We start from the raw sequence: 25,902 nt of genomic DNA on the forward strand, positions 1-25,902 counted from the left end.
AATCATGATCCCGAGGATTCCCCACTGATGATCCTGTCTGTTTTGTAAGGTAAATCCCGAAGACGGCTGTACTATGTACGCTTTGGCGGGAGATATTCTTCTATGTAGTAGACGTCTGTCAAGCCCAGGCATCAACGGGGAGAGACAAGAAAATATATCGATAATTCGTCATCTCTCTCCCTTGTCCACCATCATACCTGCTTGATGCATGGTTGCTTATCGTATACTAAACCAAAGATAGGTCCCAATATTCAGATTATAGTAATGGTATAACACGTAGCAGGGGCGAGATGCTCTGCGTGCATATTCGGGATGAGCAGATCATTCCACAAAAGATGCCATGTCTCCCAACATCAAGTTTCTGCCTACTTTTTGGTAAGTTTTGTAAAGTAATTTACTCGGTAGCTTCAAATGCAGGATTGCATCATCCATAAGCCATCGCAAGTAAACATTTTGTCACTCAGTTCCAAGCCAAACGACTCTGTTAGCTTGCAAAGTGTACAATTTAGTGATAAATGTCCGATATAGCCAGCTCCTTATAATTTATCACAACATGATTGGCTGTTATTCCATATAAATACATAGTCTTTACACGTGACATCACTTTCTCCATGATTAATAATGAAGAGCTATACAGTTATTCAATTATTCTTTATTTGCTCGAAATGTCAAGACCATAAATCAGTTTTCTGCGGCTGCTGCATGCATATCCGGCCAGTCTAGATAGTAACATTACACGTCGACTTATTGATGCGGGGTAAGACGTGAATGGCGACGCTTTAAAACTGATTCTACAGGACGTTTCTCTGGTACCTTTGAGCGGCTGAATGGTTAGAGGAACAATGTAGAACAATAGGAGACAATGGAAGCAGACCGGTAAACGCGAACCCTGAAAGCGGACGAGAAGTGACTTATATAGACAAAGAGAGCTTCTTCTAACATAACTCTTGACCCTCAGCTCCTAGACTAAGAATATCGTCCTCCTCCGTCGCCGACACCACCGTCGCCGACAGCCACGAACGCCGTCGATACCACGAAAAACCGGCCCAGCCTTGCCCTCCTATCCCATGCTGTCATCATCTTCCCTGTTACACCTCCGTATATGTATACATCATATAACATCTTTACGATGTAACTCGTAAGTCTTCTCAAAAATCCACCGAGATAATGAGGTCACGTGCTATCTGTGGCGTTCAAATTTTTGGGGAAAGAAAAAAAAGTTTTTGGGCAAGAAAAAAGAAGGAAAAAAAAAGGAGAAAGAAAAGGAAAAAAGGGGGGGAAGAAGAAGAAGAAGAAGAAGAAGAGAGGATGAAAGACAGCGATGATGCTGTTTGGAAGAATCTAGTTGACTTAATAGATAGTTCGCTGGTCGGTGATATAAATACCTTGTTAAGTGTCTACACTTAACTATTCCCTGTCATATATCAGAAGAAAAATATACTCCCGTACGCCGGATCAAGGCTTTCCCCCTGCAGTTTTGACAATAGCTGATTGAAAAAAAAAAAAATAAGACAAAAACTCCACAGCTTATGGTGGCATAAGCCCAGCTTCGCCCTCTTCCAATATTTCCTCTTCGCCCTGGGTTTATCAGTACTTCTTACAAACCGTTTGCTAGATAGGAATTGTAAGTGTTGAGAGTCGCCAGGCAAGCATCTCCCAACGATCTCTCCCCCCTTGCACCAAGGAACGCTGGTGGCTGCCCCTGGGTTATATTTAATTTCGTGGCCTAGCTGACCGCTTCATCTGTATCTCCAGCCTCGCTGAGCTTCCTAGGGTTTCATCCTTTTTTTGCTTGGGGCCAGCAAACGATTTCTTTATCTTCTGCCCTCAATTCCACCGGACGAGCGAGACAGAGAGACGAGACAAGACGGGAAAACAAAGGGACGAGGGAGACTACGGGGTATGCACTGGAAACATTGAGCATAATACAAATACCATGAGGGGATCTTCTCTTATTCCTCGCCCGTTTCGCGCGGACCCCGACGATGCTGGGGAGCCTGGATGGCTCAGTCGACAGGTGACGGGTGTGCTGCAGTCAGTGTCGCTGAGAGCTTGCAGGCACCCGATACACACGATAGTAGCCATTGCATTGCTTGCGAGCACCACCTACGTCGGCCTTTTGGACGGCAGCCTGGTAGAGTCGAGCAAGGCAAACGGTGCAGGGCAGGTCGACGTAGCTTCGCTCGTTGGCGGAGGCAGGAATCTACATCTTGGACCAGATACCCAATGGAGATGGCAGGTAGACAATTTGGCTCAGGTCGATACCAGAAAGGTACCTTGTTTCACCCTTTGAGAAAGCCCGATTACTTCTAGGTTGAGCTCAGTCTTGCTGACTTGGAGCTTGCTGCTAGGTATCACAGCATCTTGCTATTGCAACCTTCGTGTTCCCCCATTCATCGTCCGGGTCGCCTCAGTCACCTCCCCTCGCAGAAAATGTGCCTCTGCCAGCCAACAGCTCTGCTAAACTTATCCCGTATACTCCCAATGTACTCACGCCCATTTCACAAGATACGCACTTGGCCTACTCGCTACCCTACGATGAAGTACCATATTTCCTCAGGTCGGTGCAGGAGATCCCTGACTCGATCGATGATCCAGAGGGAATTGAGCAGAAGAAATGGTTGATGAAGGCTGCACGCAGCTCCGTCTCTGGATCTCATGTTGCCATGCGAAACTGGGTCACCGATGGATGGAACTCGTTCGTTGACTTGATCAAGGTATTTCCATTCTTCAACTCGACTCACTATGTTCATAATGTTCGACGGTATAGCTGACCTGATATTAGCATGCAGAAACCATTGATATCATCATCATGGTGCTAGGCTATATCTCTATGCACCTAACCTTTGTATCACTCTTCTTATCCCTACGACGTCTTGGATCTAGATCATGGCTTGCTGCCACCGTCCTCATCTCTGGAGGATTTGCATTCCTCTTTGGCTTGCTGGTCACTACCGCCCTCGGTGTTCCAATTAACATGGTCTTGCTATCTGAAGGTCTACCCTTCCTCGTCGTTACCATCGGATTTGAGAAGCCCATTATCCTTACCAAGGCAGTGCTGGAACGTAACCATCAGCAACTGGGAGTAAACGCTGCCGGTGTCAATGGTTCTGCTACCAAGCCTGCTACACCCGTACGATCTATCCAAGATGCCATTCAGCAGGCAGTTCAAGCCACCGGTTTCGGGATTGTCCGTGACTACGTTATTGAAATTGCCGTCCTTGTTGCCGGTGCCGCCTCGGGGATTCAAGGCGGTCTACGACAGTTCTGCTTCCTCGCCGCATGGATTCTCTTCTTCGACTGCATCCTTCTCTTCACCTTCTACACCACAATCCTATGCATAAAACTCGAAATCAACCGTATCAAACGCCACGTAGACATTCGCAAGACCCTCGAGGAAGAAGGAATCAATCACCGTGTTGCTGAGAAGGTCGCTTCGACCAATGACTGGCCCCAGATGAGCTTAGATGGAAAGGGGAGGAACTCGAAGACCAATGGAACTGGAATATTCGGCCAAAAGGTCCGCGCAAGCAGCATCCCCAAATTCAAATTCCTCATGGTCGGAGGCTTTGTCTTGATAAACCTTCTCAATCTTGCCACCATACCGTTCCGTAACCGTCAGGATGGCCTGTTGATGCCCGTCCTATCTAAGGTGTCAAATGTCCTTTCTCCTGTACCAATCGACCCCTTCAAGGTTGCGGAGAACGGCCTAGATGTCATCTACGTCAGTGCAAAGAGTCAGCAGGTCGAAACTATTGTCACCGTCCTTCCCCCAATTAAATACCAACTGGGGTACCCTTCTGCCCACTATGTTAACCCCAATGCCAACGTTGACCGCCTACTTGATACCGACTACAACCCCGTCCTCGATGTTGTAGGTGGTCGAGTTCTTGAAAGCATCCTCAGGTCTCTCGATGACCCAATTATCAGCAAATGGATAATTGCCGCTCTCATTCTCAGTTTGATTCTCAATGGCTACCTTTTCAATGCTGCTCGCTGGAGCATCAAGGAAGACCAGTCTTCAACCCCGTCTGAGACTCTCACACCCGCTCCCACACCGGTGAAAATCGAGCGCAAGCCAATTATCAAGGAAGATGGCACTCCAAGAACCCTGGAAGAATGTGAGCAGATGCTCAAAGATAAGATGGTCACCTCACTTGACGATGAGGAGCTAGTTGAACTTTCCCTTCGCGGGAAGATACCAGGATACGCACTTGAGAAAACCATGGAACATGAGAGTATTACTCGCCTGGAAGCATTTACCAGGGCAGTCAAGCTCAGACGGTCTATCGTGTCTAGAAACCCAGTGACTGCTGCCACCAGCGCGTCTGTTGAGACTTCTAAACTTCCATATGAGGGTATGAACTATACCCTTGTTCACGGTGCCTGTTGCGAGAACGTCATCGGTTTCCTCCCGCTTCCCCTAGGTGTTGCTGGTCCTCTTGTTATCGATGGACAGAGCTTGTTTATCCCCATGGCAACGACTGAAGGTGTGCTTGTCGCCAGTACCAGCAGAGGATGCAAGGCCATAAACGCTGGAGGCGGCGCTACCACTGTTCTCACTGCCGATGGCATGACTCGAGGTCCATGCGTCAGTTTCAGCAGCGTCTCTCGTGCCGGCGAGGCCAAGGTCTGGCTCGACTCTGAAGAAGGTCAATCAGTCATGAAAGCCGCGTTCAACTCCACCAGCCGTTTCGCCAGACTGCAGACGATGAAGACTGTTCTGGCCGGAACAAATCTGTATATCCGATTCAAGACTACCACTGGTGATGCCATGGGCATGAATATGATTTCTAAGGGTGTCGAGAAGGCACTGTCCGTCATGGCTAACGAGGCTGGATTCGAGGACATGCAAACCATCTCTGTCTCTGGTAACTTCTGCACCGACAAGAAGGCCGCTGCCGTGAACTGGATTGATGGCCGAGGAAAGTCCGTTGTTGCTGAGGCCGTCATCCCCGCCAACGTTGTTAAATCTGTACTCAAGAGTGACGTCGACTCTATGGTCGAGCTTAACATATCCAAGAATCTGATCGGAAGTGCCATGGCTGGTGCTCTAGGAGGATTTAACGCCCATGCATCTAACATCGTCACTGCCTTATTCTTAGCTACCGGTCAGGATCCCGCCCAGAACGTCGAGAGCAGCAACTGTATCACGATAATGAAGAAGTACGTATCTTTCCTCGTCTAACTCCAATTCTATTTCTAACCTTCCTCGTTTTTCCAGCGTGGGCGGCAACCTGCACATCAGCGTATCCATGCCTTCGATAGAAGTCGGCACCATCGGCGGCGGCACCATCCTCGAAGGACAAGGAGCCATGCTCGACCTTCTCGGTGTTCGTGGCGCACATCCTACGAGCCCAGGCGACAACTCTCGACGCCTTGCGCGAATCGTGGCTGCCGCTGTCCTCGCAGGTGAACTCAGTCTCTGCGCCGCTCTTGCAGCTGGCCATCTTGTCCGTGCCCATATGGCCCATAACAGATCCGCGGCACCTGCAGCACCAGCGTCATCAACATTGCCTACAGCTCCTCCAACTCGATCGGTGACTCCCGTCTCAGCCGCTGTCGGAGCAGCAAGGTCCGCGAACAACCTCGCAATGACGGCCGTCAGTGATCGAAAATGAAATTTAACGCGCGCAAATCTTTTTACCAATCACCTGGCGTGAGGATGCAATATCGTTACCCTATATTTAATCTCACTTTCTATTTCTCTTTTAATTTCATTTTGCCGATGGTTAAACGTTTGATTTATTCTTTCTCATCTCTTTTTTTCGTTTTACTTTCCACCATTTTCGCCCTGCCCCCCGTCCAGCCCATATGGTTTATCTCTTCGTTCTGCAGGTCTTGGATTTAGGATCTTCAGCTCGCTTGCGATGTGAGCTGCTTGTGATCCGCCTCTGTTGCATGGCTTAGCTGCGTCTTCGAACTGGGTTTTTCTCTTCTCGCTTTACACCCGCAGACTTGCACGATAGAAATGGAGTTAAAATATAACTATGTTCTTGCGTACTACAAGTTACTCGACCGCCTACTACTTCTACATGATAATCCGTATCAACCACCCTGTATGCCTCCATCAAGACGGGACCTATGCTCGAGTCTTAACTATCATGGCTTTCCCACAAGACAGCCAGAATCTCCACAGCCAGTTATTGCCTTTGGAGACACTACATTAGTGAGCTCCAATTCATCCTTTTGGCGAGAACCTGGCCTATGCATGTATGCAGGGATGTAGTCTGCATATGGTGTACTATATGACTCTTGCTATGTACCGGTAACTACATCAAACCAGCCCTTTTCAGGAAGACTCACCGACCATGGCTATGTACACGACAGTATCCAGTAAGTTCTGGATAACACCAGATCCATGCTGACGTCTTCAGCTGGCCACGTCGGCCTTGCTCACGCTGCCTGGTCCACCCTGTGGGTGCCTTGAAGGCCGCGAGCATTGGGCGGTGACTGGTGCCCGAGTGAATTATATGTAACTATGCACCAGATATAACTTACAAGGTAGCGACAGAGAGAGGGGCAGAAGAAGTGCGGAGAGTATTTAAAAAGGACAACTTTTCCCCCTCCCTCGTCTTCATATGTAGAACTTGCTTCTTCGATATCCTGTCTTCATACGAACATCCCACCGCTCTCAAAGCTGCCAACATGAGCTTCCACGAATCAGCCAGAGACGTCCGCGTCGAGGACGGCCGCACCCTCGTCGCTGACCTCCGAAACGGTAATGGTGACTTTGTCACTGCCCGTCTTGATCTCAACACAGTCCTAGGAAACAATGACGGTAATGCTCAACAATACTCATGGAAAGCCCATGTCTGCTTGTCTGACTGGTTGACTAACTGACCGTCTCGGCCAGGCCGCTTTTGCTGGGGAGGAGGAGGCTTCAGCGACAGCGCTTCAGATACCTACTTCCAGTTCGACCAACCGACGAATCTGCCCATCCTTCGCGCGAAACTGACGGCCTCTGACGGTAGCAAGTTTGATGGAGTGGTTAACCTGTCCGAGCGAATCACCAACAACAACGGCTCGTTTGAACTTACGAAGTAGTTAATACACTCTAGTTAGGCCAGCTCTTAAAAGCATCTGCCAAACCATTCCTGTTCTTCCTCCTTTTCATATAAATCTACACCACGGAGAGAGAGAGCTGGCCAATCGGGTTTTCACCGAAGGGCTCCAGTAACTATTCCATGGCTGATGGAGATCTATCTCCCCTGACGGGAACACCCGTCTGCTTCCCAGCATGTCGAAGTTTTTTTTCTTTTTAAACGATTTTCACAGGACGTTCCAAGCGTTTGAAGCACAGAAATATGGGGAAGAGAGAAAATCGACTTGACAAGGTGTTCCGAGTTATAGTCCAAGCCCATGGCGATGCAGCAGTGAAGAGTGTACATACTGTCATAATATCACCACCGTGGTCCGAAGATAGACCATGTTAGAAAGCCGACGAGGCCTCTCACTTTAGAGATGGCCTCGAGTAGACCAATAGGTCTCCAGGATCAAGTAGAAAATGGCCTTAGAGATGGAGTCAGGTTGCATGTCGAAGTAGGCGACTTCAAACTTATCCTGAGCCAGGGGGGAATATCAGGATGCCTTCAACTTTCCATCAGTTCTATGCACCTTGATACTGGCTGTCCAACCCCCGACGTCTCGCTGGATGATAAGACTGGATGGCCACTTAGCCAGGCTGATGCTTGTATATCCAATCAGGGTAGGTCACATCCGATGCTTATCCTTCGCAGGGCCCGTTTATGTGCATATGCGGATATATCTTGATGATAGATCCAAGAATGAAGCATCAGGGATAACTCGACTCGGTTTCATGACCTGTCTCACGTCCTCGCTTGGACTGATTCATGGCAGATAAAGGCAGCTAAAAGGCATCTCGTAGATGCCGCAGGTTGTGTCGTACTGTGCGCGTGTGTGTCTGGCGTAGTCTCTTCCTGCATATCCTGTAGGGATAAAGTAAAATGCTGTTTTATTCCATGCTGCTTCTGCTGCGATCGATCTGTGGCTGCGGCTTAAGCATGAACATGGCCAATATCAACTAAACAGCCTTCCAGGCTATTCTTGGAAGCGGGAAGAAGTTCTCAAGCCTTGATTGGAAGAAGCAGAAGGGGAAAAAAAAAGTCCAGAACCAACCAGGATCTGAGGAAGCTCGATGGCTTTTTTTCTTCTCTTCCTCCTCTTCTTCTTCTACACCCCAAGCGAAAGGGAAAAAAAAAAATAAGGAGTAAAAAGACGGGGGGCGATGCGATGCCTTGCATCTTCTCTCTCTTCCCCTTCTGTCTTCCCCTTCTCTCTTCTCTCTCTGCAATTGACTTGAACCGTCTACGCTTGTTATCGTCGTAAGAGAGAGAGAGAGAAAGTTCCTCTTTTTTCTTTTCGCCTCTTCTTCCTGAAGTGCGCCCCAGCCCTTGCTTCTTCTTCCCTGTCGTTAGAGAGAGAGAGCTCCAGGTCGACCATTTCTCGGTTTCTCTTCCGGTATCTACTTTGCTCTGTCCTACGTTTGCTGTGTGTGTGTGGTTTTTTCTTCTTCCTTTCGTCCCCTTTTCCCCCGTTCTCTCTTCACTTCCTAGTCAAAGCCTCAGCTAACGAAGAGATGTCTGGCTTAGATTGCAAAGGATCAAACACGGACAAGACCGACAGTTTTTATTTATTTTCAAGATTCGCTGTTGGTCCGGCTGGGGGATCGTGGTTGAAGACGGGAGCGAAAGGCCTGGGACGGGTCCGTTTGCGGGTTGAAGAAGCCGTTTCGTGGATACATATATATCTGCGTCAAAAACCTCCTTCGCCGAGGATACAGCTGAACGGCTGGAGAGAACGTGTTCTGTGTCGCCTGTTTCTTCCGCACACCATATATATATATAATTACACAGTTTATGTGTGACCGGTATAGACGGCTTGCGACGTGTTCATGACCAGCGCCGTACCTCCCCATCCAGAAGTCACCATGTCTCCCGTTTCGACCGACGGAAGCGAATGGTCAGGTATTAATCAGTACTCAATCCCATCGCCAAACTCAGTCCGGGGAGCATTTCCTACTCCGCCGTCTGGCCCGCAGTCTAATGCCGGCCCTTCAGACACTACCTCCATCTCATCCAACAGTCTGACCCTTCCACCGCCAACCAGAATGTCACAAAAGGCATCGCCACCGAGCTCAGTCACCTCCCGGTCAAGAGTGAGTGATGGCACGCTCTCAGATCAGGGCGGCGCGAGGAGACAGAGGATGGAGGATATGCTGTCCCAGCATTACATCGTGCTGAGGAGATATCTTCAGGGTCCGTCGAGAGACGACTCAAATCTACGGTCAAACAAAGCTAGGGATAAGCTCCTGCGGCTGTCTCCTGTCCTGTTCCTCGAGCTGAGTACCGACGTCTACGATGAACTACTCAGGCGGCAGGCTGTCGTTGCTGCTTCTCGCCCGGGGCCTCCACGGCCAGAGGTTCCTCCTCACCTTCTTCCCCGGCAGGAATATCATAAAAAGCGAAACCAGGCGCGCCAGAAGCTATCCTCCCTGCAGGACCAGCGGTTTAAAGATCTTGCAACAGACGTCTTTTGTGAGCTGGAAAGACGGTTTCCACATTTTGCCGGGCCAGAGATGAACAGACGAGCTAGTCCTGCGCCTAGTATGGGTGGGCGTTATGGTGGCCCACGTCCCGACTCTAACGGGCAAGGATACGGATATCCGGGCACGCCAAACAAATCTCGTGGTCCTCCACCTGGCCCCAGAGGCCCTGGGTACTCTTCTGGCCCAGGTCCAGGTGCCCGTTTTCCTCCGCGACAGGGCTCCCTCGGAGGTATGTCTGCAACGGGGCTGGGAATAAACGGTGAAGGCATGCCGGACAACGCCCCTTACCAAAAGTCTTTTCAGAATAATACCGTTGTGCCCAATAAAAGCACGCTGGTGGAAGATGACGACGCCGACGATGATGATGATCGACGAAGCGATGCATTTGCGCTGGATAAAGTGCTTGATAACAGGAGGGATACGACCGGCCCTGGTGGTGCAGAACGTGATCAGAAGCTTGCCGATGCTGAAGCCCAAGTGTCAAAGCTCCAGAAGAAAGTAGAAGAGCTGGAGTTGATGCATAAGGAGAAAGAAGAAGAGATGAATGCTCTCCGAGAATCCAAGGACGATTCAAGCGTAAGTTCAATTTCTCTTAGTATGTGTAAATGCCTTGCTAACTCGTTATATCAGGTATGGGAGGCGGAGAAAGCAGAATATGAGGAGAGGAAGCGGGAACTGGAGGAACAGCTGTCCAACACGCATAATCTAAACAACTCGGTTCTCACTCAGCTCGACGAGGCTCGCGATCGGCAAAAAAGCGCAGAGATGGAACTTGAAAAGCTTCGCCAGGAAAGGTCCGTCAATGGCACCGTCGACGGCAACGAAAACGATGGCAGCGATGGGGATATAAATGACTGGAAAATCCGATTTGAAGACCTCAGCCGAGAACACGAAGCTCTCAAAGCCAAGCTTAAGCATCAGCAAGAAGTCACTGAACAAGTACGGCAACAGGCTTCGGCCTTCTTGCAGGAGATGAGAGCATTGTCTGACGGGCATAGCTCGAATTGGGACCGTGAAGAGCGTCTTGTACGGGATGTACATCGACTAGAGGCGGAAGTCAAGCACTGGAAGAACCGATATGCAAAATCAAAGACACAGTTGCGGCATTTACGATCTTCCTCCATCGGCCTACCTGAAAACATTCTAGACACAAGTCTCGTAGCAAAAGAGAACGACCTGACCCAGCCAGATGGGCTGGTTAAAGATGTACACATCACTAAGTTCCAAATGGCCATCGATGAATTGTTACGCATTGCACGCTCGGACGAACCGTCTCTCGTACTGGGGCAGATGAAAGGTGTTGTGCTTGCAGTCCGACATATAACGCAAGATATCGACAACGCGCTGGACGGTAGTGGTGCTGATGACGAGCCGACAAGAATACGTACTCGGGCCAAGGCCCAGGTATCAGCAACAGCGAACAACCTCATTACAGCTTCGAAGAACTTTGGCAACTCCAATGGCCTGTCTCCGGTCTCTCTTCTAGACGCAGCTGCCTCCCATCTCACCTCAGCTGTTGTCGAGCTAGTTCGAAAGGTGAAGATCAGACCTACGCCGGAGGACGAGCTCGCAGACGAGGGAGAGGAAGACCAGCTCGCGCCCATGCAGTCACCTGGATACTTTAGCGTGGCTCCCAGCCTAACACGGTTCAGCGGCAACGAGTCCATCTACAGCGCCATCAGCTCTCCGCCATCTCTGCGGTCAAGGACCAATTCCCACTCCATGTCACGAAGCAGGCTCTCGGGCGCGAAACATGGTTATCCCGGCCTATGTGCTGATAAAGACCTAGAAGAGCTCAGGGTAAGTTTCATCTAAAATAACAACCAATGAACGACTTGTCGCTCGTTTTTCTAATATGTTTTGTACGTGCAGCTGCACCTTGAAGACCAAACCAGTTCTTTGGTGCATTCCATCCAATCCCTCGTGGCCAGCATACGGGGAGAGGACCCTATTTCCTCTATCCAATTGCACATCAACACTATTGCAGATGCAGTTGAGAAGGTAGTCTCCTCGACGGAGACCACCATGTCCAAGCCAGACGCCAATCCGGCGTTACGTGAACGAGCAGTCCCCGTAATAGAAATCCTGGCCCGGCACCGCGACGACCTCGTTGACATTGGTGCCGGAGGTGACAAGCTGAGCAATGCAGCTGAGATCCGCGAGCTAAACAACAAACTACCCCCCATCGCATTCCAAATTGCCCGGGAGACGAAGGAGCTTGTGCAGCGGATCGATCAGATCGAGTATGACAGCCAGAACAACGAGGATGATGATTTCCGATAATTGATATATCCTCCATCCACTCATTCTACTGAACCACATCACTTTTCATCATTTCTACCCACCCCTATTCCATTCTACTCTTACCACTTACTTATTATTTACTTTACTTCTCTGGTGGAATGACTTGCCTTTGCCCATATTTCTTTCTCATAGCCTTGGCCCCCCTGCCTCTTCTGTTTTATATTCACTTCACGTTCGGTTCTCTCCCTTGATATCTTCTCGGAGCCTGCCATGTTTCTTTCATTTCTTCCTTCCCCTTTACCTATCCTCCTCAATGGGAGCTTTTTACGGGACAACGGTGACGAGAACGGATGGATGTACTTTTATTCTCTCTCGATAGATATTTCGTATATCCGCTATCACTTTAATGTCAGTTACGGACAATCTAATGCTACCAACCAATGCTTCAGCTTCAATGCCTAGACCTTCGTATACATATCGCAGACGTATCAACTATTCGAGTTTCTTTTTGGCGCTATGGAAGCCTGCAGAAGATTTTTCTGCGGCCGCAAGCTAATTTCCGGTTTGGGCGGTTTAGCCGTGTGGGTCCAAAAAGCCCCTGAGTCACATGACCAGATAGTATAAAGGGGAAGAAAGAACCCGCTCAAAGGAAAGAGCGACCTTCCTTCTGTCCACATTTCTTATTAAGCCACTTGTATTAATAATATATTATTCATCATCTTATATAATACTTACGTCATCAAAAGCAAACAGGACAAACTGCCCCTCCACGGGTTCTCCCTCACTCTAAACAAACCCCGCCGCTAGCGTCTTTTTTTTTTGCCAGCCCTCGCCGCCATGGCTTTTGCTCGTTCTCTCTCTCATTCTTCTCCTTCTCTCTTGTTCTCTTCCATCCGCCGTCCTCACACTCTGCAATCCATTGCATTTCAAACAAACCTATCTAGGTCTTTCCATCAGACTTCTCCCGCCATGACTAACGTCTACTTCGACGTCGAGTACGCCGACAAGTCCGGTGCTGGTGAGTTGCTTCTCCTCTTGTCTGCCCCTCGCTCTGTTTACGCAGCACGACAAATCGAGTCTGGGCGGTGGTATGCCATCAATTGGCAGCATGGGGAATCACTCATAGTAGTACAGCTCACTGACATGATTGCCGTCTATCGTTATAGTCAAGGCCGGCCGCATCAACTTCAAGCTCTACGATGATGTTGTCCCCAAGACTGCTGCCAACTTCAAAGCTCTCTGCACTGGCGAGAAGGGCTTCGGATACAAGGGCTCTGGCTTCCACCGCATCATCCCAGGTTTCATGATCCAGGGTGGTGACTTCACCCGCGGAAACGTAAGTGCTTGACTCCATTTTCTGCCTTCCAATGGCCCTTTGCAGTAGACTTAACACCTAGCTTCTTTCTAGGGAACTGGTGGAAAATCCATCTACGGTGACAAGTTCGCCGATGAGAACTTCAAGTTAAAGCACGACCGCCCTGGTCTTCTCTCCATGGCCAACGCTGGACCAAACACGTGAGTGCTCTATTTGGACCCATCATCCACCATATCTGCGCGTTCATACAGAAAAAGCGGAAGAGAAGATAAAAAGGATATCGGCCTGGACTAACATCTGTGTCTTCTTGTACCTATAGCAACGGCTCTCAGTTCTTCATCACCACTGTCGTCACCAGCTGGCTCGATGGAAAGCACGTCGTTTTCGGTGAGGTCTGTGACGACAAGTCCATGGAGATCGTCAAGGCCCTCGAGTCTGTTGGTAGCGCTTCCGGTACTGTCCAAACCAGCCCCAAGCCCACCATCAAGGACTGCGGTGTCTTGTAAAGATGTGCTGGCCCTCCTCTCTTCGCCCAATTAGACACAGCCTTCGCATTTTGAGAGAAAACGCCCGTGGCCCCTTCTTTTTCCTATGTTTCTTTCCTCCTTGTTATCCTTTCTCTACTCTGCAATCTCTCTGCCAGATACAGACAGACAGTATGGCTCAGCGGGCTAGGACAAAAAGTGGTGGGAAATAATTGGAACAGGACAGCCAACCCATCTTTTTACTCATGAACGCTACTTACTGTATCTACCCTGGATTGCAACACATTAAGGCGGCTGTTTCAGTACGAAGACAACACATAATCACTTAGCATGACACTTACATAGCATAACAAAAAAAAAAAAGGAGGGGCATCACTTGCTCTGAACTGTACAACTTTTCATATATGCATCTTCCTTGTTTTCCCTCTTCTAATACCTTGGATGACTTTGTTGCATTAGATGGCGGGGGCGGAATTGTGAATCTCCATGGATGAATGTTCGCCACTCCATTCCGTGGAGGGACAAAAAAAAGAAATACCCTCAAACGTTGCCATCCATTGCCCCTCCGTACGTTTTAATTTGACCTCATTCTCATCTAATAATAAAACAGGTCCTAAGTATAGAACCACCCATCATAATATACATTGGCCCAAGGCCACAAACCATTGCAGGTAATCGATGTCAACCTCCTAATGATATCATTTGCCTCGGCTGCTGCATACTCGGCGTATTGGGCGTTTTAATCCAATTTCTAGTTCGGGCAACGAAAATTGCGTTCAAGCTAGGGCGAGTTTTAAACAAACACCATACTTTGTAGGTGGGCGTCGGGGTGTCGCCGTGTACTTAGATGGATCGATTCCTCAGCTGTATATAGCCCGGAAATGTTTAAGAAGCATGCATCGTTATCGGTTCGGGGTAGAACAACTTAGGTGCATTTCGCCTATTCACTCATCGTCGTATCCTGGACCGGAGACGGCTTCCCCCATCAAGACTCTTTTCCCTGCCCCCTTAAGCACCCCGTTTAATATTTCCCTCGTCTGCTTGCAGCCGTCGATCCCTACTGCAAACATGGTCTCGAGATATGACACATGTACTCCCGAATCCATATGTACAATCGATAGCATCTGATTCTCGTTTTCAGCATCATATTCGTCTTCGTCGTCTTTTGGAATATTAATATCGGGCATAGGATTCGTGTTAGCAACCGTCATATACGGCAACTCTACTTCCTCAGGTGCGGAAATATCAAGTAGAGGGTCGAGAGTCTCGTTTACCCCGCCCATTTGTGCAGATTCAGCCGTTACTGCTGGAGTAGATGCACGACCGCTCATTCCTACTGTGCAGGCACAGAGGAGGCCAGGCATAGGGATACCGGCGTCCACCAGAGCGAGGGTACATGCGTTCAGACACGCAGCGAATAGTGAGCCGTCGGATGAAAGGACAGATACATGGATTGATATTGTACTTCGGGGGTAGAGATGGGCGTGAATATGAGGTTGGAAAGCGTCCCTGATCAAGTTTGCCAGTTCAGTTGTAGCTTGTCTTTTTTATTTTCTACATATTAGTGATCAATGTACGGAGGAACAATGCAGAGAGAGAGAAACTACTTACCTATCTCCTCCCCCGCCTCCAGCAGCACTCTTCTTCTTCCGGTCCACATTGGCAAATCCAGCCAGGTTGACCACAACACTTATCACAGCCCCAGTTGCACCAGCTGTTTCTGAGCGTTTCCCCTCCGCAGGGCCATGGACTGTACAAAGAACCGTTGTATTACCCATTGATAGATACGATGAGCCAGAACTTGCTGGGTTGGTAGATATTTGGGCCTGAAGAAGCCGTAGTTCGTTCCATCGTCGTCCGTCCAGGCGTAGCCGTGTGAGACGGTATGTTGTTGAGGTATCGAGTGGCATTTTTCTATTGAATCAAACGAGAGAGATAATAACTAGATCAGCAATTGGCCATATTAAGTATGATAGTGATAGCATCGGCTCGATTTTGGGGCTTCGATGCGCTCTTCAAATCTGGCGGGCTGGATGTTTTTCTGCTTTGAAGCTCAGCAATTTGCCTTTTTCGGTGAAAATCGTGCCAAGCGGTATATTCGATAAGCTAGTCCCTTTTGGGATATTTGGGGGACGTATATCTAGATGGACGTCAAGTATAAGAGTTCATACGTTAATTTTCTCTATCTTCCATTCGCTTTTCTGTATCTAACTAATATATCCTAATTATAGAGAATGTTCTATTTATGATATTTCCTCCCTCCTAGCTTAACCGATCACGTGACAACGAGACGGTTCCGCGCCACTTCACGCCATGGGCTTCTGGCGGCTCCTCACGTCTCAATCGGAGGCCATGTATTGCCCATATAGAGGATGAAGACTCACTGGGAACTTCAGGATACAGACGCAACTACGGATAACAGTGACGACGACGACGACGATGATCTGGGGTACCCAAGGGCCGCCAAAGCGCCCGTAAAGCGACGTATTTCCGCACAACTCCCTAGTACGTGATGTGTCGAGCCTTCTTATAGATTCCAGCTAACAGGATTGTTCTCAAGATGACAAGCCACCAAAACGACATAAGCCCTCATCGGAATCTCCCATAACTCCTACGAGGGAAGAAGGTGCCATCGATTTGTCTAATGTCGCAAGTGAAGCAACCGACGATGAGTTTAACAATGGCGAAGCCGTATACAAGGAGTTTAAGAACCGCAAGACCGTCCAGCGGAAAAGGTCGGCTGCACAAATGCGCAGACGCCGGAAAGTCCAACAGGATATCATCGTTGGCAGACGTGATCCCAGAGCTGAAAGTAAACCAAGACGCTTACCACGGGAATACGGTGATACTACTTCTGACGAGGATTTGATGGAAGATACTCTACCGGATTACTTGAAAAGACGACGAGGACTTTTTGACAAAAAAAGAGAAAAACTTCTGGAAGCTGGATTAAAGCTCCCGCCCAATTTCGATAATGTGGAATTTTCAGACAACGAGCAGCTAGATTCGTTGATAGAGAAACCCTGCTTTTCGCATGTGAAGCCTTCACGCAAGTATGAGGATATCCAGTTACCGTATTCTTTGGGTTTGGTACCCGCGCCAATCGCACAGTGGCTTCGTGATTATCAAGTTGACGGTGTTGGTTTTCTTCATGAGTTATTCGTTTATCAGAAAGGCGGCATTCTTGGTGATGACATGGGCCTAGGCAAGACAGTCCAAGTCATTGCATTTCTTACTGCTGCATATGGTAAAACTGGTGATGAAAGAGATGCGAAACGAATGCGGAAGATGAGAAGAAAAGGAGAATCTACCTGGTACCCACGGACCTTGATTATATGCCCCGGAACACTTATCCAAAACTGGCGAGATGAGCTTGACCGATGGGGCTGGTGGCATGTGGATGTGTATCATGGAGAATCCAAGGATGCCGCTCTCAAATCTGCAGCGTCCGGGAGGGTAGAAATTCTAATCACAACATACACCACTTACCGCTTGAATCGAAGTGCCATCAACATGGTAGAATGGGATTGCGTGATTGCGGATGAATGTCACACTATAAAGGAGCGAAAATCAGAAACTGCAAAGGCTATGAATGAACTCAATGCGCTATGTAGGATTGGACTAACAGGGACTGCCATCCAGAATAAGTATGAAGAATTATGGACTTTACTTAATTGGACAAACCCTGGACAATTTGGTCCCGTATCTACCTGGAAATCTACGATTTGCGAACCACTGAAAGTCGGACAGTCTCATGATGCCACCGTTTACCAGCTGAGCAGAGCAAGAAAAACTGCGCGGAAGTTGGTAAAAAACCTTCTACCAGCTTTCTTCCTAAGGCGCATGAAGTCCCTTATCGCGGACCAACTACCAAAGAAGAGTGACCGGGTTGTCTTTTGTCCTCTCACAGAAACACAGTCAGATGCCTATGAGAACTTTCTGGATAGCGATATAATTGACTATATCAAGAATTCCTCCGACCATTGTAGCTGTGGATCAGGCAAAAAGGCGGGGTGGTGTTGCCGGATGTTTTTACCCCAAGGAGGCAAATGGCAGAGCTATGTCTTTCCTGCTATCTCAAACCTGCAGAAGCTTAGCAACCACCTTGCCATTCTAATTCCACAACCCATGGATCCAAAAGATAAACAGGCAAAAGATTTGGAGATGTTACAAATCGCTGTTCCGGACCAGTGGAGGGAGCTATACCGTACACGAGGTTCGATTATCAATTACTCAAACCCGGAATTCTGTGGAAAGTGGAAAGTCTTGAAGAAGCTTCTTAAATGGTGGCATACGAATGGTGATAAAGTTCTCATCTTCTCTCATAATGTTCGGTTACTTAAAATGCTACAGATGCTCTTTAACCACACAAGTTACAACGTGAGCTACTTGGATGGCGCAATGAGCTATGAAGAGAGGGCAAATGTTGTCAACTCTTTCAACTCAGATCCGCGGCAGTTTGTTTTCCTCATATCCACAAAAGCAGGTGGTGTAGGGCTAAACATCACCTCGGCGAACAAAGTTGTCGTCGTTGACCCTAATTGGAATCCTTCTTATGATCTTCAGGCACAAGACCGGGCATATCGGATTGGCCAACTTAGGGATGTGGAAGTGTTTAGACTAGTGTCTGCAGGCACCATTGAGGAGATAGTATATGCCCGTCAAATATATAAGCAGCAACAGGCAAACATTGGCTACAGTGCTAGCACCGAACGACGGTATTTTAGAGGTGTTCAAGAAAAGAAAGATCAAAAGGGAGAAATCTTTGGCTTGGCTAATCTTTTTGAATACCAAAATAATAACGTGGTCTTGAGAGACATTGTGAATAAAACCAACATAGCAGAAAGCAAAGCTGGCGTGCAAGTTATTGATTTTGAAATGGAGGCAGAGCGGAGCCAAAACAATTGCGATGAAGAAGATGAAAAGCGTTATCCCTTTACAGCAGATGAAAATGACGATGTTGCAATGAGTCAGCTGGCAGCGTTAGTTCGTGGTGAAGGGATAGGTGATGATAACAAAAAGGCTGCACAAACTCTTAAGCATGACCCTATCCAGGCTATTCTCGCAGGGGCAGGTGTGGAATATACACATGAGAACACGGAGGTTATTGGCTCTTCCAAAGTTGAAGCTCAGCTCAGCCGTCGTGCAGAGCTGGTCAATGACGGCGAAGAAATTGGTGAAGAGCAAGTCTTTAGACCGGAGTCAAGAGACGGAAAACCTTCTAGCATTGTTGTCCGTGGCAGGAATGGGAAATCGGCTAGATTCAAATATCATCCTCCTCGGGAAGTTATGAAACGCCAGTTCTGTAGTATGGCCGCTCGCTACGGATTCCGCGATGTGACAGAATTTGCACTTACTGTCGAAGGTTTGACCCCGGCACAGCGAAGAACATGGTTGGAAAAGTGGTATAAGGAACGGAGGGACAAATTGCTTAGTGGTCGGAGCCCCGAAAAGACCCCATGAAATTACCTGGCCTAGGAGACTAAGGATCTATGTTACCTTGCCGGGTAGTGGGATAATTACCACTCGTAAATCCATTGGCACATCAAAAGATACGTACGATGTATGTATTCGGTCTACCATCGGTACAGTATATCTCCAGCATATTCCGCTTAAAAATTGAATACTAATGTTTCATGTAGCGCTCGCCTTCCCGCATATCTGGTGTAGACCGATTCACACTATGCATTGACATTGAGACCATATCAATACGAATGGGGTCGCTGATCTGACAGCTTTTGATATACTAGGGAAGAAACAAACGTTATTAATCATCACCCAATGAGCCATGATTAACAATGCAGGCACAAGAAACACGTGGAGTCGAGGATGTACTCAGAAGAATAAAAGAATTAATGAAAGGAGCATGCAGAAGCTCCTGTGTTGTTTAGCAGACGTATTCTCACAATATCCTACCCATGATGACTCCACGCTCCGATAGCGTATAAAAAAGTTGAAGCCCGTTGTTGCCGCCGTTCTCCATAAAACTCCGAAATTGTAACTGAAAATTCAAAACCAAGAGAGAGTCCACAGGGCAGGAAGATTAGGCCATTTCTCCTGCCACTTAGCAAGTATTTCCGGAACTCTCTCGTCAAAGCCCCTTCTAGCATCACCAGCACCCTGATCCCATCCGTTGGGACCGTTCAATCGCCGCTCCTCATCAGCCACTTCATTGAGCCTGTTCGCCAAATCAAGTATCCCTTTACTTCCAACCAGGGCTTCCTCGTGGTTATCCCTGATGTCGACGTTAAAAACATGAACAGGCCTGTTCAAAGGTGCACCGCGATTCATAAGATCCTCCACAACCGCATCCCAGCATCGTTCTTCGCACGTTATAATAACGTCGACGACCCCGCCTTCAGTTCCAAGACTACCCTTATCCCCCCTCGATACGTGATCTAAACGAGGCATGCCCGGGTTCCAGTCTTGAAACCGTTCTGGACCCCATTTTACGCCCTTATTCCGTTCTAGCATGGGAAGAACTCCGTTATTGCGGTAGAGCCTTGGATCTTTCGCTTGTAATTCATCATATATTTGCGAATAAGATACGGTATTAAAATTATAAACGTTGGGTTGTGTGATAGATGGCCCCGGCAGCCGAACTAGGGAGCCCGTGCCGAATGATATGACAGAGTATGAAGATGGAGGTGCAGATAGACGGTTATGGGCTTCCATGGACCGGTTCTGATTTGCGGCACAAACCGTGCAGAATTTGAGTTTGAAAGAAGTTGATGTAGGATGAGGAGGGGTAGAATTGTTTACTACAGTGTTGTCATTTGGTGTCGACGATGCATCAGCCTGCTCCGCTGGAGGTGGAGGCGGAGGCGGAGGCGGAGGAGGGTGTATTGTCATAGCTTGAGGAGTGCCATGCACGACAGGATCCGTGTCCATGTTGAATGAGAGGGAGAACGCTGAACGTTTCTAATACCACAGAAGCTATATTCCATAGCAAAACAAGTTAGTTTAAGTTTAAATCGTTCATTTTTAAGGGTAAACGGCCAAATAGAATATGACTTGGATTGATATTCAGAAAAAAGTTGCGTATGTTAGGTTATCCTCAAGGGAAAATAGGACAGCTCCAATAAAAAGAGGTTCATCATATGGTAAAAAGACAGGAATAGAAAGGAGAATTGGAGCGTACCTTAGCATATATCTTCTAGTTTAGTGTTCATACTCATCATACAGCAACTATTCACGCAATGTTCTTCTGATTGAAAGGCTCGAAAATTAAATGTTGTATGAAGTTGAAGATAAACTTGAGATTCATTTTTAGCGAGCTTTTTAATTGCTGGGAACTTGAATATATCACGTGACTTATATTAGACAACCCGCTTATGTAATAAAGCGAATTCTTTATAATTTTTATTTATTTTTTTTACTACACGACTCCCCCGAACTCCACTATTTCGAGGGAACTATTATCTTGTGTATATAACGGGGTGCTACCTCATCGCTAAATCGAAACAAAATTCACGCGTACTACGCCCCCATTGCGTTTTAAGAGAAAAGAAAAACATAACCGAAATAATTGAAATATATGATTCCCTCACAGATCCAGGATCAAGAGGTTTTCGGGAGATCCAGGGCGAGAAGTCCCAGGAACAGGTACAGCGGTTTCCGGTCTATTCTCCTCTAATGGCTGCTTGGATTTGAGGCGCTCTAGTTTCCTTTTTCGCAGTTTATCTTTTCGGGCATGGAACTCGATGAGGTGCTTATTTTTCAGGCGCCAATCGGCTGGCGCCAGTTCGGGGAATTGGAAGAGGCACCCGCTAGGTGAGTGGCCTTTCTGACCACAATAATTGCATGAGAATTTTTCCTTGTGTGATGCTTGGCTCTTGGCCTGTGGTGAAATGTGCACCTCAGGTTGAACTTCTTGCCTGGATTCAGTCTTTGATTCGGTTTTTGGCTCAGGCTTGGGTTCAGGTTTGGATTCATATTTCGATCTCAATTCAGGCTGGCTGTCTGGCTGAAGTTTTGATGCAATGTGTACCTTTTTAGCAAGCTGGGCTATCGGATGCTGCTTTTTCTGATGCTGCTTCTCGCGGCCTTCGGCTTTCTTCCTAAAGAACTCAATGCCACTCTTGTGCGCTTTCTGCCATGCAACGCTGGTTCTCTCGGGGTACTTGTAAAAACATCCATCCTCTGTATGATGGAGCATTGAACAATATCCACAACAGGTCTTGCCGTTTTCATCAACGGTGTCAGTGTGATGGTTCAAGGCATGGACACTGTCAGGTTTCGAGCCTGTGGAATAAGGTCCATTGGCAGTCGAAGAATTTATGGATGGAGTCACCTCCGGCTGCGGTTGTTCTTCACTCATGTCCCGGGATAAGGCTGGGTTGAGGACCCGGGCTACCATCTTATCGGTCTCCAGTGTTAACGGCCCATCCGTTGAATTGCGGGCAGCATCAATCTCGCTTTGAATCATCCCCCTCGCCCTCTCAGAGACTCGTAGACAAAGCAGATCCTGGGCCAACCAATCTGGTATAGTAAAACCCAATTTCCTTATTCTGGAGTAGTACCTGTGGAACGTTGAGATATACTCAATGTCATTCTTGGCGTTGATGGTCATGAGCTTCTGAATGAGATATCGGCGGTCATCTTCGTTCACTAAGCTGCAATATGATTCTATCTGCCTCCAGAGAAGATAGGCTGAACGGTTTGGCGGCTCGATGATTTCCTCTTTGAACTGTGGGCCAATAGACTCAAACATATAGTCATATAGCCAATCATTTTGGACTTTCCACAGCTTTGGGTGAGTAGGCGAGTCTGGCGGGCAGGTTTCCTCTCTGTCTTCTAGAATTGATAGGCAGGTCACCGCTTCAGCCTGTTCGAAAACGCGTTCTTTCCAGTCCGGAAATTTCTTTGCCATATGCAGGACTTTACCACGAGCCATCAAGCTCGCGCGGGCTCGGAAAGCAGTGATGGTGTCCTCAACAGACACTTCACCATTGATACTGCGATCAGAGGACTTGGGGCTAGAGTCAAATGGAAGAGATTGCGACGGTGTCGGTGGATCAATGGACAATGGTACTAGCTGGTCCACCCTAGTTTCCATCTGTTGAAATTTCTGTTCCATGGCGGCCAACATCTCCAAGATCTCAGGAATCCCAGGCATCTTTTCCGTCTCCATGTCTATATTTTCGATTCCATTTGTTCTCTCCTCAGACACGGCTTTATAGCCATCCACACGGCTAGAGCAGCGAGAGACATCCTCTTCATTGCTCAGCTCGGTGGTTCTAACTGTTGATTCAGCCACCTCGCTTTGATTTCCAGAGTCACAACCGTTAGGAGCTACAGAATGAGCTATAGAAGGGGCTACAGACGGCGTTTGCGAGACTCCATTGACGTAAGGAGGGGGTGATACTGGTGGATCTGTTGAACCAGCGGTCGAGGGCGACTGAGCCATGTTTAGGGAGCTACCAAGAGAGGCCTAACCAAACGACACAAAAGGGGGGTAAAATAGTTACCAGACGACCCACGAAATCTTCAAAAGATACTTGAGAGAAAAGAAGGAGAAGAAGAAGCAACCTCGCGATCAACCGCGAGGGAGCATCGAGCTCATGAACTGAGGAAAAAATAAATATTATACCGTCAACAAAAAAGGAATGTTTGAGTTCTTTGGGCCAATCAGAATTTAAGCATGTGACCCTTAACCTTAACCTCCAGATCCCGCTTTGGTTCCGAATATCTTGAAGGGAAAAAGCGGGAAGCTGAGAAACCCAGTGCGAATTGAAAGAGATTCAGTGCGAGATCTGGAATACGACGAAAGCCCATCCTCAGCAGAGAAGTCCTTGATGCTGTCCTGTGTGGTTGTTGCTATCCGTCGGCCTCTGTATATTCTAAGAAATACGGTGAGAACATGGTATGTGATATGTACGAATATTTGGGGTGCTGCCATCTTGAATTGATAACTAAGGATTATGGTTACGACCGGTCTCTGTCAGGCCGTTTGCTAACGTTGTGGCAGATGACCTTCTTTCGAAACTGTATACATGTTTACTACGAAGACGCTAACACGGCAGATCACAAGCTTTCCGCGGTTAACTAATGCCTAGGTACTTTGTCTACCCCGTATTATGTACATACTGCATAATATCTGGGGTAGTTCTCACGGGTTGTTAGTCAATATAAACAACCCAGAGGCGTCTCGACGACTACGTTCTGCTATACTATCTTTATTATTAGAATGTCAAGCATTTCACCTTCGTCTAGGGAATCATGAAGGCCTCCAGCTCGACGGAAGGGTTCTTCCAAGCCCAGCCATCAGTGGAACCTCAGATCGAAGAAGATGGAGTGCTTCGTCGTATTGTGTCCCTGCATCTGCCATCTCCATTACCACAGAGTATGGAGCAGGACTTGACTCGATTTTCTAAACTGGTTTTATCCCGAACAACTCTAGAGTATGCTGCTGAAGCTGAACGCAATCAGCCCTACCTAAGGCCGTTGACGACTTTTGGCGTCGAAAACAAGCGGGATTCGCTGGTTACCAGTGAAGGATGGCGTGCACTCCAAGATATCAATATTAAAGAAGGCCTAGTTGGGCTTTCCCCCGAGCCTACACACACGTCACATAGCATCCAATGGAATAACCGAGTGTTTAAGGGAATTAAAACTCATCTTTGGACTCCAAGTTCGGCAATGGTGACGTGCCCCGGAAGCATGACGGATGGTGCTGCAAGCCTACTCAGCAAGCACCTTGATGATGAAAATGGCAGGATCTTTGCCGAAGCTCTGAGAAGGCTTGTCAGTCGAGATCCAGCTATCGCCTGGACTAGTGGACAGTGGATGACAGAGCGCAAGGGAGGAAGCGATGTACGCGGCACGGAAACAGTTGCCCGGAAACTGACAGCCCAAGAGATGGCTGAGGATAACGGGGTTGACTCCGCTGGCATGCCATTAGGCCCATGGCGGCTTGACGGATTTAAATGGTTCTCTTCCGCTACCGATGCAAACATGTCAATTATGCTAGCCAAGACAGGGGAAAATTCTATCAGCGCCTTTTATGCACCATTAAGGAGACGGGCTAAAGGCAAAGATTACGAAGAAACAGAACTCAACGGTGTCCGTATCCAGCGATTAAAGAACAAATTTGGCACAAAAGCTCTTCCCACAGCAGAGTTGGAGATAAAGGGTATGAGAGGCTACCTTGTTGGAAAAGAAGGACAAGGTGTAAAGGAGATCTCGACTATTCTCAACATCACCAGAACTGGGAACTCCATCGCCGCAGTCAGCTACTGGGGGAGGTCACTAGCTATCTGTCGGGCTTACTCGAAAGTGAGAATAACCAATGGCAGAAGTCTCCAAGCCACACCATCATACGTGAGAACACTGGCAAAAGACCACGTCAAATATGCAGCAAGCATGCACCTAGCGTTCTTCATAGTCGCTCTTCTCGGTATATCTGAAGGCGGCAGCAGTGCCTCCTCCATGGCAGCCCAAGTCCATATATTTCCAAAGGATAAAAGCCATAGCCTTGCATTGCTCCGACTACTCACGCCCATGGCCAAAGCGCGGACTGCGCTACGCGCAATAAAAGGGGTAAGAGCCAGCATGGAAAACCTCGGTGGTATCGGCTACCTTGAGAACGAAGACCCAATGCTAAACGTCGCAAGGATTTTCCGTGACACCTGTGTCCTGAGCATCTGGGAAGGGACCACAGAGGTAATGGCTGACGATCTCATGCGAGTGGTGAAAGGCAAGCAGGCTTCTGACTGTTTGAATGCATTGGATAAATGGGTATCCCGTGCACTGAGTGTAGCTAGAGCACAGTCATTCGAAGTCGAAGCGGCAGCCCTTCAACAAATATGGGCTGACTTTTTATCTGATGCTCAATCAAAGGATAGGGAGGAACTCAATTGGCATGGCAGAAGGTGTCTGAAGGTTTTAGAACGGCTTGTATGCGGGTGTTTGCTCATTTTGGACGCGTCTAGAGATGGCAACGATCTTGCTAGAGAGATTGCAAAACGTTGGATCCTCAAGGATACCCGATACCAAACGTCATGGAAGGATGAAGCTGACTGGGATAGTCGAATTGTATATGGCGGCGACTGTACCAAGCGGGTAAATGCTCGTTTATAAATATCTGCTGAAGTTGCTGATACCAACAAGAAGCAAGTAATACACAAAGTGAACGAAACAAGCCCAATTCAAATTATATACCTAGAATGCTATATCTCAATTATTTGCAAACCCTCCTCCAAATATATATATATATATATGATCTATTTTGTAATATATGCTTATTTTATGTCCTTTGGCCCTAGATCAAGTGAAATCTCAACCCATCA

At 47.9% G+C, this 25,902-nt stretch overlaps 9 protein-coding genes across 9 annotated transcripts; 6 read left to right on the forward strand and 3 right to left on the reverse strand.

Annotated features, from left to right (window-relative positions):
- Nucleotides 1–1,936: 1,936 nt before the first annotated feature.
- Nucleotides 1,937–5,621, forward strand: MCYG_05671 (HMG-CoA reductase; the record flags this gene model as incomplete). Its single annotated transcript, XM_002845756.1, has 4 exons — nt 1,937–2,272; nt 2,361–2,764; nt 2,887–5,166; nt 5,225–5,621. The coding sequence occupies 4 exons, from the start codon at nt 1,937–1,939 to the stop codon at nt 5,619–5,621; spliced, it is 3,417 nt and encodes a 1,138-aa protein (XP_002845802.1).
- Nucleotides 5,622–6,648: 1,027 nt separating this feature from the next.
- On the forward strand, nt 6,649–7,047 carry MCYG_05672 (conserved hypothetical protein; the record flags this gene model as incomplete). Its single annotated transcript, XM_002845757.1, has 2 exons — nt 6,649–6,781; nt 6,857–7,047. 2 exons carry the CDS (start codon nt 6,649–6,651, stop codon nt 7,045–7,047), a joined length of 324 nt encoding a protein of 107 aa, XP_002845803.1.
- Nucleotides 7,048–8,950: 1,903 nt separating this feature from the next.
- On the forward strand, nt 8,951–11,851 carry MCYG_05673 (SpaA; the record flags this gene model as incomplete). Its single annotated transcript, XM_002845758.1, has 3 exons — nt 8,951–10,144; nt 10,199–11,368; nt 11,441–11,851. The coding sequence occupies 3 exons, from the start codon at nt 8,951–8,953 to the stop codon at nt 11,849–11,851; spliced, it is 2,775 nt and encodes a 924-aa protein (XP_002845804.1).
- Nucleotides 11,852–12,781: 930 nt separating this feature from the next.
- MCYG_05674 (peptidyl-prolyl cis-trans isomerase) lies at nt 12,782–13,633 on the forward strand (the record flags this gene model as incomplete). The annotated part of the gene is made up of 4 exons (XM_002845759.1): nt 12,782–12,830; nt 12,979–13,148; nt 13,221–13,327; nt 13,447–13,633. 4 exons carry the CDS (start codon nt 12,782–12,784, stop codon nt 13,631–13,633), a joined length of 513 nt encoding a protein of 170 aa, XP_002845805.1.
- A 923-nt stretch (nt 13,634–14,556) lies between these two features.
- Nucleotides 14,557–15,522, reverse strand: MCYG_05675 (exosome complex exonuclease RRP41; the record flags this gene model as incomplete). Its single annotated transcript, XM_002845760.1, has 2 exons — nt 14,557–15,154; nt 15,224–15,522. 2 exons carry the CDS (start codon nt 15,520–15,522, stop codon nt 14,557–14,559), a joined length of 897 nt encoding a protein of 298 aa, XP_002845806.1.
- Nucleotides 15,523–15,984: 462 nt separating this feature from the next.
- MCYG_05676 (CHR9/SNF2/SWI2) lies at nt 15,985–19,075 on the forward strand (the record flags this gene model as incomplete). Its single annotated transcript, XM_002845761.1, has 2 exons — nt 15,985–16,117; nt 16,173–19,075. The coding sequence occupies 2 exons, from the start codon at nt 15,985–15,987 to the stop codon at nt 19,073–19,075; spliced, it is 3,036 nt and encodes a 1,011-aa protein (XP_002845807.1).
- A 546-nt stretch (nt 19,076–19,621) lies between these two features.
- Nucleotides 19,622–20,503, reverse strand: MCYG_05677 (transcription/RNA-processing factor Ssu72; the record flags this gene model as incomplete). The annotated part of the gene is made up of 1 exon (XM_002845762.1): nt 19,622–20,503. The coding sequence occupies one exon, from the start codon at nt 20,501–20,503 to the stop codon at nt 19,622–19,624; it is 882 nt and encodes a 293-aa protein (XP_002845808.1).
- Nucleotides 20,504–21,158: 655 nt separating this feature from the next.
- MCYG_05678 (uncharacterized protein) lies at nt 21,159–23,021 on the reverse strand (the record flags this gene model as incomplete). The annotated part of the gene is made up of 1 exon (XM_002845763.1): nt 21,159–23,021. One exon carries the CDS (start codon nt 23,019–23,021, stop codon nt 21,159–21,161), a length of 1,863 nt encoding a protein of 620 aa, XP_002845809.1.
- Nucleotides 23,022–23,833: 812 nt separating this feature from the next.
- MCYG_05679 (acyl-CoA dehydrogenase) lies at nt 23,834–25,693 on the forward strand (the record flags this gene model as incomplete). The annotated part of the gene is made up of 1 exon (XM_002845764.1): nt 23,834–25,693. One exon carries the CDS (start codon nt 23,834–23,836, stop codon nt 25,691–25,693), a length of 1,860 nt encoding a protein of 619 aa, XP_002845810.1.
- Between the last annotated feature and the right edge of the window lie 209 nt (nt 25,694–25,902).

This window comes from Microsporum canis, genomic scaffold (assembly GCF_000151145.1).
Source record: "Microsporum canis CBS 113480 supercont1.5 genomic scaffold, whole genome shotgun sequence".
In the NCBI taxonomy this organism is placed as follows: domain Eukaryota; kingdom Fungi; phylum Ascomycota; class Eurotiomycetes; order Onygenales; family Arthrodermataceae; genus Microsporum; species Microsporum canis.